The sequence below is a fragment of the Lepidochelys kempii genome, chromosome 1 (genome assembly GCF_965140285.1).
Source record: "Lepidochelys kempii isolate rLepKem1 chromosome 1, rLepKem1.hap1, whole genome shotgun sequence".
NCBI lineage: Eukaryota > Metazoa > Chordata > Testudines > Cheloniidae > Lepidochelys > Lepidochelys kempii.
In genome coordinates this window covers 152,635,184-152,647,301 of record NC_136380.1, presented here as the reverse complement: position 1 = coordinate 152,647,301, position 12,118 = coordinate 152,635,184, and the positions used below count along the sequence as shown (strand labels likewise).

General features: G+C 40.9%; 1 protein-coding gene across 12 annotated transcripts in view; it reads left to right on the top strand.

The window, feature by feature from the left end:
• Positions 1 to 12,118, top strand: part of LOC140916595 (X-linked retinitis pigmentosa GTPase regulator) — a 92,930-nt gene that overhangs the window by 32,548 nt on the left and 48,264 nt on the right. For 11 of the 12 annotated variants that reach the window (XM_073358269.1, XM_073358298.2, XM_073358317.2 and 8 more), the window contains 3 exons: positions 4,590 to 4,745; positions 5,301 to 5,425; positions 6,597 to 6,779. In XM_073358269.1, coding sequence (XP_073214370.1) covers positions 4,590 to 4,745; positions 5,301 to 5,425; positions 6,597 to 6,779 — 464 coding nt within the window. The remainder of the gene's footprint in view (positions 1 to 4,589; positions 4,746 to 5,300; positions 5,426 to 6,596; positions 6,780 to 12,118) is intronic. The other variant, XM_073358318.2, reaches the window with a different exon arrangement.

Sequence of the window (12,118 nt, the reverse complement as noted above, 5' to 3'; positions counted from 1 at the left end):
TCTCCCTCCCTGTTGTTTATCCCTCTGATGTATTTATAGAGACCAATCTTATCTCCCCTCAGCCTTCTTTTGGTTAGGCTAAACAAGCCAAGCTCTTTGAGTCTCCTCTCATAAGGTAGGTTTTCCATTCCTCAAATTATCCTAGTAGCCCTTCTCTGTACTTTTTCCAGTTTGAATTCATCTTTCCTACATGATCTGGGAAACCAGAATTTCACACAGTATTCCAGATGAAGTCTCACCAGTGCCTTGTACAATGGTACTAACACTTCCCCATCTCTACCGGAATACCTCGCCTGATGCATCCTAGGACTGCGTTAGCCTTTTTCACAGCTGCATCACATTGATGGCTCATAGTCATCCTGTGATCAACCAATACACCCAGGTCTTTCTCCTTTGTCACTTCCAATTGATACGCCCCCCCAGTTTATAACAAAAATTTATGTTGCTTAGTCTCCAAAAGCAAAATGTTGCACTTTGCACTATTAAATTTCATCTCATTTCTATTAGTTCAGTTTACAAGATCATCTAGATCTTCTTGTATAACTCATCTGTCTCTAAGGATTATGATAAAAAAGCTTTAAGAACATGAAGCAAGAATAACAGGCACAGCAGCTATGAAGCTGTGTGTGAGCAGATACTATTGGTGCACTGTTTGGCATGAAGGAACAGATCCTGAGTATACCCTGTTCCCTCACCCCACTGGCAGGCTGAGTAAAGCCCATATCACTCCTAATACTCCATGAATGCAAATAACTGCCTTCTACCGCCTATTTCTGAGGTCTCCCTCTTCAGGCTCAGAATGGGGAGAGCAGAAGTGACCAAACTCCTTATTCCCTACTCTTATTGTCAGCTGTGATGCTGTTCTTTTTAGAAGTTCAGCAAATAGAACAGATTTTATTGAAGATCTTAATGGTGTTGCTACTGCCTATAGATGATACCCAATCAAGCAAACCAAACATTGTGCGAAGCCAGAATATACTGTGGTGCAAGAAGCAAGCAAGGAAAAAAGGAATTGGGCAATATAATTGAATTAACTGAAGTTCAGCTGCCCAAAATGATCTGGGAAAAATTAGTTTTCCCGAGGAGAAAATTAAGGCAGCATGCAGAGCTCATTTTCAAAAGTCTCCTAAAATTCAAAGTTGAGGAGGTAAATAGGAGTTATAGCTAATCTGGATAGGGAAGGGATATGTGTAATATTTGGATAGCTGTCCTTTGAGCTCTCTCATTATGCAAACACACTCTTGGAATGTGCCTGCATGTTTCACACCAAACCTGGATCCTTCTAGAAATCTCTAGCCATCGGGGATTGCATGGATCTCATCTTGAGTCATGGAGCACTCCTATAAGGAATCATGGTCCTCCTACACCTTCATTTCCTCTAGCCACCATCACAGAAAATCAAAAATGTGAAAACTACCTGGTCTCTTTGGCTACAACTGCTTCATCTGTAATCTCAGCTACCACTTTGAGGTGAGATTTGGAGGAAGTGTTCTTCTGTATCTATTGACATGTATACAAAGGTGGAGATTTCATAAATAAGGTGATAGAGAAGAAAAAAGATTGAAGTCTTTGGTCATTTGCCAAACCACCCCCTTCTTTAAGAAAAATATTTCATATATCATAAATCCTCTCAACTTGCTCCAAAGCCAGACTGACGAGAAGAAATCTCAAACCTTATTTTGGCTCGAAAAAATATAAAACCCTATTGTCAGAAGCACAGTTATGCTGCTTGTACCTTTGGGCCTTTTTCTGCTGTCGAACACAATGCTTGAGTCCTAACTCAAACGATCTTGAACTTATCCCATTTTACTAAGTTTTGGAGGGGACCATATTTATTCTGTTTTGGTGGCATGGAATGGAATCATGTCCTAACAGTAAGTGTTCAAGATAGTTTGGAACAGTTTTGCTATGCCTTTGCACTCGACCAAAACTTCCTCCTTTTCTTATCCCTTTACAGGGATCCCGTTCATGAGAAACTGCTGAGGGATTTAGTCATAGAGAAGGGTTATCTCGAGTAGAGTAACAGAAGTGATTCCTCAGCCATATCAGAGACAGAGATGCTGTTCCCAATATTTCCTTAGCCCTAATGGTTTTTGTTTGGTTGGGTTTTTTGGGGGGGTATCTTCTATTGTAGGCTCAAGCACTCTGAAAATTCAGAATAGTGGCCTTGGCCTCAATAATTGCATTACAAATCTAAGGGATGGTTTGCCTGACCCTCTTGTTTCTATGTATTCCATAAAGACTGCTCACAGGAAATACCTTATTTTCTGTGTTGGAGAGGATCATTACCTGTATTTGATTTTTCTTTTGCATCCATGTTCTTCAGCAAATGTCTTACTGTGGTGGCAACTCACTTGAGAAAGCTGTGCTTTCTTTTTTTCTCCTTCCATGGCAACTGACTATTGAAAGCACAGATGTTCAAAAAGGCTTAAATTGCCTTAGAGAAGAGTATGTTCCATACCTCGGTTTAGACTTAGTGAAAAATATGATAAAACATCCAACTTCACTTAAACTCATTATGTTCATCAGAGCAAGGATGACAAAGGTCTATTTGTCTCCAGAGAAATTTCACAACCTATTTGAATGTTGCTAAGGCTATTAGAATTTATGGCATCCTGCATCCTGGGAAATCCATTTGCCAAATTGAGGGTGAGACTTCAGTTCTGGCTAAAGAAAGTATCTGCTTCAAGAACAATCTGTATTCATATAGACTTCGTATGGAAAGCCTAGATATCTATCAGTTATTCTTCTGTTAATTGGAATTGAGGGATCTCTTTCTGATTTCTTATTTTACTTTACTTGTTAGCAATCCCTTTCTGGATATTTTTCCTAGCACTGAATCTTCCAGCAGAGGGAGCTGTAATATTAAATTTAGTAGGAAGATAACTTTTTATAAAATATTCTGCATACTTAAAAAAAAAAAAGTCTTGCTCTTTATATTTCATGGTCTTTTGATTTTGCAGAAGTGACCCTTAAAATTGTTTTAAAAGAGTGATGAGAGGAAAAGATATCCTGTAAGCAGAAAACTTTTTTTTTTCAGCTTTGTGTTAGAAGGTCTGATCCTGTATTCTTTGTTGACCTGAAGTTGCAATTAAAGTCAATGACTATGTTGGGCTAGTAATGCCGGGTCTGTTCCACTTCTATTTTCTTCCCATCCCTCCTCTTCTCCCACAATAAAGACAAGATGAAGGTGGGAGAGTGGTTGGAAGATAGCGCTGGAGTAAATGTAATGTGTGATTTGTGTTTAAATGTGCTACCAGTTTATTGCTCCTCTGAGAATGCAGCAAAAAAGCATTCAGTTACTGTACATAGATGGCTGGTGTGACGGCCTGGCATCCTCCACAGGGGTGGGAGGAGCTTGTGCTTGCCCTGCTTCTGGTGCTATGGTGTGGTGTCTACCTCCGTGGGTAGGAGGAATTCCTGCCCCTGTGCTGCAGTCTGGCTTTTACCCCACAAGTGGGAGGAGCACCTAGTCGCCCTGCTGCTGGTGTGCAGTGTGACTTCTACTTAAGTTTGATTTCCTGTGGGAGTACAATGTACGTTCAGACATACTCACTTCCATTCAAAAGTCTTGAGTTCTCTCTTTCTCTTGCTAGCGAGATGTGTGGCTCCTTTACTTCCACTTAAAAAATCATCAGCTATTTTCAACATATGCAAACATTAAAACTATTTTTAAATGCTTTTATTTAGCTGCTGAATGTAACCTTGCCATCTGAATGACCTTGATTCTTGAACAGAGAGAAACTTTCTAAAAGCAAATGTTCCTGACACCTGCTGGTGGTTATATGGATAATGTATATGAAGAGGAAAATTAAGCCTGGAGTCTCCAGATACACTGCAATAACAACATTGTCAGTGTTTTTTAATGTTTAAGCAATAGCAGACCTGCAAAGATCTGGATCGTACAAAATAGAGTTTTGCATATGGCAAGAAGTTCAAGAGTAAGCTGTTGAAGAGGAAAATATACATAATGATTTTTTTAAAATAATTGTGCGCTTGTGTTGACCTCAGCTGTAATATATAACATTGTATAATTTTCATTGGCTGACTTTCACATGTGCATTTAGTCAATAGCTTATTTTGCAAGTACGCCGTGAAACAAAATATGTAGCAGCTCGTACCAGTTTATTTTCTATATCAGTGGTTCCCAAACTTGTTCCACCACTTGTGCAGGGAAAGCCTCTGGCGGACCGGGCTGGTTTGTTTACCTGCCGTGTCCGCAGGTTCGGCCGATGGCGGCTCCCACTGGCCAAGATTCACTGCTCCAGGCCAATGGGAGCTGCTGGAAGCGGTGGCCAGTACGCCCCTTGGCCGGGCCTGTCAGGGGCTTTCCCTGCACAAGCGGCGGAACAAGTTTGGGAACCACTGATCTATATGTTTAGTTAAATCTTTCGGACGGAGGGTGGTTTTTTCATGTCATGTTCCTTTTGATTTTTCTCTTTCATTGTGATTACACTTTATGAATTGATAAAATGTAAAACTTTTTTTCATAAAGTTGGAGAGTGATTTGATTTCTGTTTTGCCAGTAGTGGGGAGGTCATAATTAGGACATATTAACTGTTTGTTTACTTTCCATGTACAATTTTCAGAAACAGATGTATATACCTTTGGCCTTGGACAATATGGGCAACTTGGACATGGTACGTTTATTTTTGAAATGTCGGCACCAAAGGCTGTGGAACATCTGAAGAGGCATAAAATATGTAACATTGCATGTGGGGAAAATCATACAGCTGTAATAGCAGGTATGTATGCTGAAACTTCTGAAATGTACTTAAAATGATAAAGTATTATCATTTATGATATGGAATTGGTTTATTATAAAATGAGCACAGTGAGGAAAACATGCAGATTTCATTTAAGGTTAAGTGACTGCCCAATCCAGTGGTCAGTGGAAGAGCCAGATTGGAATTTAGGAATTCTGTTTTTGACTTTCTGTATATGCTTATTCCTGTAGACCATGCTGCCTCTTAAGGAAGCTGTAGCCTCACAAAGTCCTCTCTAACACTCATGCATGAGTCTCAGTTTTGCTATACAGTTTTATTGTATTTTTTATTAGTATTTTATTTTTTGGTTATCTAGACTAACAATCCCAGACAATACTTTTGTCTGAAAATGTATTTATCTTCTGGAAACATATTCAGCAGTTTAAAAATCATACAAATCTTGGTTCAGATTCAATTTTTGAAAATGAAATACACCTTGCTTTCAAAATGTATTGAATTCTACTCTTATAACAGTTTTGTCATGTGCTTTTAATGCACCTTCTACATTAGTAACATGTTTCTTTTTCCATGTAGACAACGGCCTTATGTTTACTTTTGGAGATGGACGACACGGCAAATTAGGACTTGGAGAAGAGAATTTTACTAATCAATTCATACCCACCTTATGTTCTAATTTCTTGAAGTTTACAGTCTGTTTGGTAAGGCTTTGCTTTGTTCTTTTTCTCAAGCTTTGAAATGCTTATACTTTATAAAATCATTTCATATCTTATTAAAGGAAATCTGACAGTTTAAAATCATATTTATATTATTTCTTTATAGTATTTTATTAATACTGTAGATTAATACTGAAAGAATGTTAAAATGTTTTGTTTTATTTACCACTTCTCATTCTGCTGCTTCACTTCTTGCTCTGTGATCGGTTTGGACCATAAAAATAGACTAGTCAGTTTTTCTTTCAGATTGTTATGCGCTTTCACAACACTGCAATGTTGCAAACACTTCAAAGGAATCCATAAATTTCAGACAAATTTTTTTTTAAACATTTTGGTAGTTTTAGTTTTAGGAATAGCCTTCTACCCAGTGTGTGGACCTAAACCACCTGGTTTATATCACTTTAATATCACAGATTATTTATAATGTAGGTTATTTACAAAAGTTTAATCAAATGAAAATGTATTAGTTTTTTACTCCAAACATGATGAGAAAAGAGAGGCAATATTGTTCTTTTAGGTTATTGTTTTAGTCTTTCTGCTGGTATTGAGGAAAATTGCTGTAATGCTAGCTCCAAACATTCAGAAATTGAGTCAGGCCCCAAAAGATCAATTAAACAAACAAACAAAACCAAAACCATTTTGAGTTCTTTTTATTTGCTTCTGTTTCTTGGGCCATCAACATGCCAGTTGGGTCATGTTTTCAAGCTTTTCTCTACAGCTATGAGGGCTAGAAACTTTTTTAAAAAAAGAAAGTTGAGATTCTCATGTAATAACTGTCTCCCAGATTGGCTAGGGCTCTAAATAAAACATCAAATATTATGAGACTTGTGGTAGTTTTCAAGAGATGGTAACATTGTGTATATGTCATATTGGCTAACTTCAGAATGATTTACTAAACTCCTTTGAAAATTGATGCAGAATTTGTTGCTTGCTTCCAGAGAGTTGGCTAGTTTTATTCGGTTTTACAATATATTGTATTTAAAAAGTTTCAATCCGTTATATATTTTAAACATCAGTGATTACAGTTTGTACTCTATCTTACTGAAATCTGTAACTTAGTGTGGAGCAAAACATTTGGATCTTCTAACCTGTTTCTTAGTCGTTGGTCCAGAAGATGAATGCAAGTCGATGAGATCCTTTTGTGTTTACACTGTAGGTTGCTTGCGGTGGCTGTCATATGCTAGTTTTTGCCACTCCAAGGCCTAAAGGGTCTGAAGAAATACACGAAGATTTACGTGAAAACTGTTTGGCTGCTACTATCTCTAAACTGGGTGGTGATTCATTAGTAACTAACACCTTGCAGAGAACGTTATCGGCTCGAATGCGGCGGAGAGAGAGGGTAAATTCAGAGCTAATTATTTCTGACATTTATTAAGTTTTCATGATTTTTTACAGGAAAAAAGACTTTTTTTAAAAAAAATTAAATTATAACTTACACTCACCAGATAAATATCCCTCTTTGAAATAAATGTTTGTATTTCAAGGTTCTTCTTTGAGTAATGTTCCTGTGAGGGCTCCACTTCAGGTGTGCCTGCACCTTTAATTGGAGATTTTAGTAACAGTGCCCATTCAGCCCATGCATGTGCTCCATACATCCTTGTGCCTTGCAGCAAGGCTGAATGGGGCTGTGCAGACAAACTGCCCTCAGTTCCTTCTCAACTGCCTTCAGCCTGAGACAGTGGCTTCTGTATGCCTGTTCTCTTTATTATTTAGCAGCTAGTTAATTAATATGTAGTTAGATATTTTATAGTGTTTGTAGTTGTTGGAACAGTTGTTCCCTTTTTTCTTTTCCTTTCTCTTAAAAAAATATTGATGGGAAAGATTTCCCTATTTAGGGATCATTTTTTGTTATATTGCTTGGGTAGTCCAGGTTCCCCGGGATTTAAAAGGTGCCTCTATTGCTGCGAGGCTGTCCCAGTCAGGCATTCTCAGTGCCTCCATTGTCTGTGAGATACTCATCTTCCCAGTAAGTACATAATCTGCACTTCCTTCAACGATAGATCCTGAAAAAATAGGGAGATCAAGTTTAAACTCCTGATGATGGAGCAAGCCTTAAAACTGGCTTCAGATCCAGGGGCGGAAGACCACCCTGTATACAGATCTCCCAGAACAGCTTGTGCCCCATCCACATCAATATCCTGGTCACTGGAGGTCGACAGAGATGGAGGCAATATCATGGCACTGATTGCATCTATGGCACCAAAGACCTCAGCAAAGGTAGCCTTGACATCAGCCTCTATTCAGAAAGAAATAAAGAGTAAATCTCTGAGAAAGTCTCAGTCACTGGTGCACAAGAAGGCTACGAAAACCTCAGGTCCCCAGAGGAGTATCATGCAGGGTCCAAGTGATTCTGGTACTGCAAAGACAGGGAAGACAGCTTCAAAGAGTCAGTCCTCAAAGACAAACTCCTTACCGAACTCAGGTATCATACCCAGAGCTATAGACACTCTTCCAAGAAGAATTCTAGTCTCATCCCTGAACATCAGTTGGTGCCGGCCACTTAGAAGTCTGTGATACTGAAGACTGCTTGACTGGTGTAATTGGAGTCTACTCATTCCCATGCCAAGCACTTGGTGCCAGCTACATCAGTACTGAAGCTGTCCTCCACAGGTTCTTGCTTGGGCCTGTCATTGATGCCATTAGTACCGCAAGAATTTGGATACTCTAAGGATCATCTAGTATCTTCAGAGTCAGACACTCCTCTGCCAACTGGTACTGGGGGTTACTCTCCTCAAGATTTACTTGGTCACTGACCCCCATCATCTAGAATATCATACTCACCCTCGTTTACAACACAAGCAGAACAGTTATTTTCCCTCCTCCCCACTTGGATATGTTGAAAAGGAGTCCTAGGACTCTCAAATCTCAGTACAGGCTTCCCCTGTCTACTCTAGAACACATTGCTGCCTCTCCTACACTGAGGTATTGGAGGAGGATAAACCTCAAAGGACACCCGAGGTGGCAAGAAGAGAGATGGTTGCCTCCACCTATCCCATATGCCCCCCCTCCAGTGGCCTTGTTGGGAGCTGTGGGCATTCTGTCAACAATATGTGATGAAGTTATCACACCACCAAAGGAAGCAAAGAAGAGTACATTCCCCAACCACTTGTGGCACCATAAATGCCAGAGGAGGAAACCTTTGTGGAGTTGGACTCAAGGGCAGACAAGGAGGTAACACCTCTTACAAATATTTCCTCCTCCTTGTCTGAAGAAGTTGTGTTGCCTCCACTATCTTCTCTGGCAGATGACTTCAGGTACTTACAGGAACTGATGAAATTGATGACACACAGTTCAGGAGTCACACCATAAACTCCTACATATTTTACCTATGTCAAAATTCTTGAGGATTGCCATTCCGGTCAACAAAGCTCTTATGGAACCTGCTAAGACTGTTTGGCAAACCCCAGCTACTGCACTGCTTATCCGCAAGAAGGTGGATAAAAAGTATTATGTCTCTTCCAGGAAATCATAATTTCTATTTTCTCACCTAGTGCCAAATTCTCTCGTAGTGAAGTCTGTTAATGAATGGGGCAAACAATATAGCTCAAAGTCCACCCCGTACAGCAAGGACCACAAGAAGTGCTATCTTTTTGGCCATAAATCTTCAGCCACACTTCACTTTAGAATAGTAAACCATCAGGTGCTCATGGTGAAGTATGCCTATTTGAATTGCAACAAATTTAATTCCTTTATTGATCATCTGCCAGAGAAACATTGTGACCAATTTAAGGTAATTATTCAAGAGGGTTAGCTCCTAGCAAAGACATTGCTCCAGGTCTCCTTGGATGCTTCAGATACTCCAGCACAGTCTGAGAAAAATGTCTTGGGCTGCGCTGTAAGGCTTCCCAGGAGAGGTCCAGAGTACCATTGAGGACCTTCCCTTTGATATTCACAAGCTCTTTGCAGACTCAATGGGTACATCTTTCCACATTTTAAAGGACTTGAAAGCCATGCTGAGATCCTGATTTATACGTCTGTAAATAAGAGGAGATTTAGTAGGTCCCAGAGCGCACAAAGATCACACCCAGCCCTCAATTCAACTTACCATAGATCATCTGAGCCCCTGGCCAGGAAACCAAGATTTGTGACTCTTGACCTACAAGACACATTTTCATGTCACTATTCACCTTTCACATAAGAGGTTTCTTCATTTTCTGATCAACAACAAACACTTACTAATATCACATGCTCCCTTTCAGGCTATCTTCTGCTCCAGGTTATTCTCAAAGATTCTGGTGATAGTTGCCACCCACCTACGTCTTCTGGGTCATTTCCCCGTATCTGAATGAATGGTTGATTGGGGCAGAACTTATCAGGAAGTGTTGGTGGCTGTAAAGATGACGTGTTCTCTGTTCCACAGCCTGGGCCTTCAACTCAGCCTCAAAGTCTGTTTTGACTCCAGTACAGTATCTAGACATCATAGGAGCTTGCCTGGATGCAGTGACAGGCAGAACATGCGTCTCTTCCAGCAGCTATCTCGTGCTGAGTCTTATCTCAAGGATTCATGGCAGTCCTCAAGTAACAGTAAGAGATTGTCATTGACTGCTGGGGCACACGTCAGCTTGTGTCTTTGTAGTGCAACGTGCCAGATTACATTTCCGAGGTCTCCCTGGATGGCTTTGAATGGTTTACAAATCAAGCAAGCACATTCTAGGCAGGTTAGTGTCTGTTCCCCAGTGGGTTCTGTGGTCACTCAACAGATTGAAGGACCTGACCAAAACCTGCACAGGTGTTGCGTTCTTTTAGCATCCTCCTACCATAATGATAATGCCAGATGCTTCAATGTTGGGTAGCGGGATACATCTGGGACCTCAGAAGATACAGGACAAATTGTCACTACAAGAGCAGCTCCTCCTCCTCATCAATTGTCTGGAATTGAGAGTGGTCAAAAAGATAATGACAGGCAATGTGGAATACACATACTATATCAATCGTCAGGGAGCATCACATGCCCCATCTCTGTGCTGAGGTGATCAAAACTCTGGCATTGGTGCATAGCCAACCAGATAGTCATTGCAGTTTCTTTCCTCCCTGATAATCAGAATACCATGGCAGATGACCTCAGCAAAGATTTCTTCCTGAATTACCATTGGTAACTGGACTCTTGAGTCCTTGACACAGTATTCATAGCTTGAGGGTTCCCAGAGGTTGATCTGTTTGCAACAGCAGCCAATGCAAAATGCATCAAGTATTGCTCCAGAGGGGTCTCAGTCCCTAGCCCATAGGAGACACTTTTTTCATTTCATGGACAAGGGGTCTTCTCTATGCTTATCCATTGACACCGTTATTGTTGAAGGTTCTCAACAAGATCAGACCAGGTTGATAGTGCTTGCACCAGTGTGACTGAGACAAGTTTGGGATCCCTGTCTAAATAGACACAACTGTTGTTCTCCATAGCATCTTCCAGTCATTTCTCGTCTGCTGACTCAGTATGCTGGTTAAACACTTCACCCCAACCTGCAGATACTGAGGCTTCAAGTATGGTTCCTCAAAGGTTCTCTGAAGTAGAGATATCCTGTTCATCAGAAGTACAACATGTTTTATTAGATCAGTTTTCTTCATTGCAGGGCCCGCGAGCCAGTGGTGGCTCCCATCGACCCTAAATGAGGCTCACTAAGTTCCCTGTAAGCTGTGCAGCCGCACAGCAGGCTATAAATAGCCATGCAGCAGCTCTAAAGGGCCATGCAGCAGGGACCTTGAGAGGAGAGAGGTAGGGTGTGGGCGGAACTGCGGAGGGAGCAAGTTGTGGCTTGCAGGGCTGCTGTGGGGCTCTCCCCCCAGCCCTAGAGCTCCGTGCTGCTGCAGGGGTGAGAGGGGCCCTTCCCCAGGAGTTCCGTGCTGCCTGCTGGCAGGGGAGAGAGAGGATCCCTTCCCCTGGAGCTCCATGCTGCCTGCTGGCAGGGAGAGAGAGGCCCCAGCCCTGAGCCCCCTCCTGCACCCTAAATCCCTCATCCCTGGCTGCAGCCCCCTCCCACATCTCAAACCCCTCATCCGCAGCTCCATTTTAGAGCCCTCACCCCCAGCCAGTGGGGTGAAAAGAAAACAGAGGAACATATGGTCCAATGAACATTTGGACAGCCTTACTAGGATTGCGATGACAGATTACAAATACTGCATGAACAAAGTCAAGGAGGAACAGGCACACTTTTGCTCATCCAGTTTTTAAAGTAAGTTTTGCATTATTCTGCTCTCAAAAAGTTTACTTGCATAGGTGCCTTTTTAATTCCATATATTTTTCTGGTTATTATTTTTATAAAAGGAGTATTGTTTTATTGTGCAAGTAGACTTTGTTTTAGTTACGAGTGGCTCTGTAACATTACATCATTAAGGTTAGTGAGCAGTGTGTTAATTTAGTAGTTCATGTGGCTCTTACGTTGAAGGTTTTTTGCTAAAGTGGCCCCCACTTCAAATATAGTGAAGAGCACTGTATTAGATAGTAGAAAAAATCTACAAGAAATACTTACTTCCTGAAATGAAAATATCATCTTTGGTGTAACATTCAGATCTCACGGACTCACTCTTCTCTTCCCATGGTATTTTGATTACCTGTTGGAATTGAAAACATCAGGATTTTCTGTGAATTCCATTAGGGTCCACTTAGCTTCAATAACAGCTTTTCACTTTATCCATAGGGTTTTTTTACCAGTCTTCACTCACCCAATCATGGCAAGATTCCTA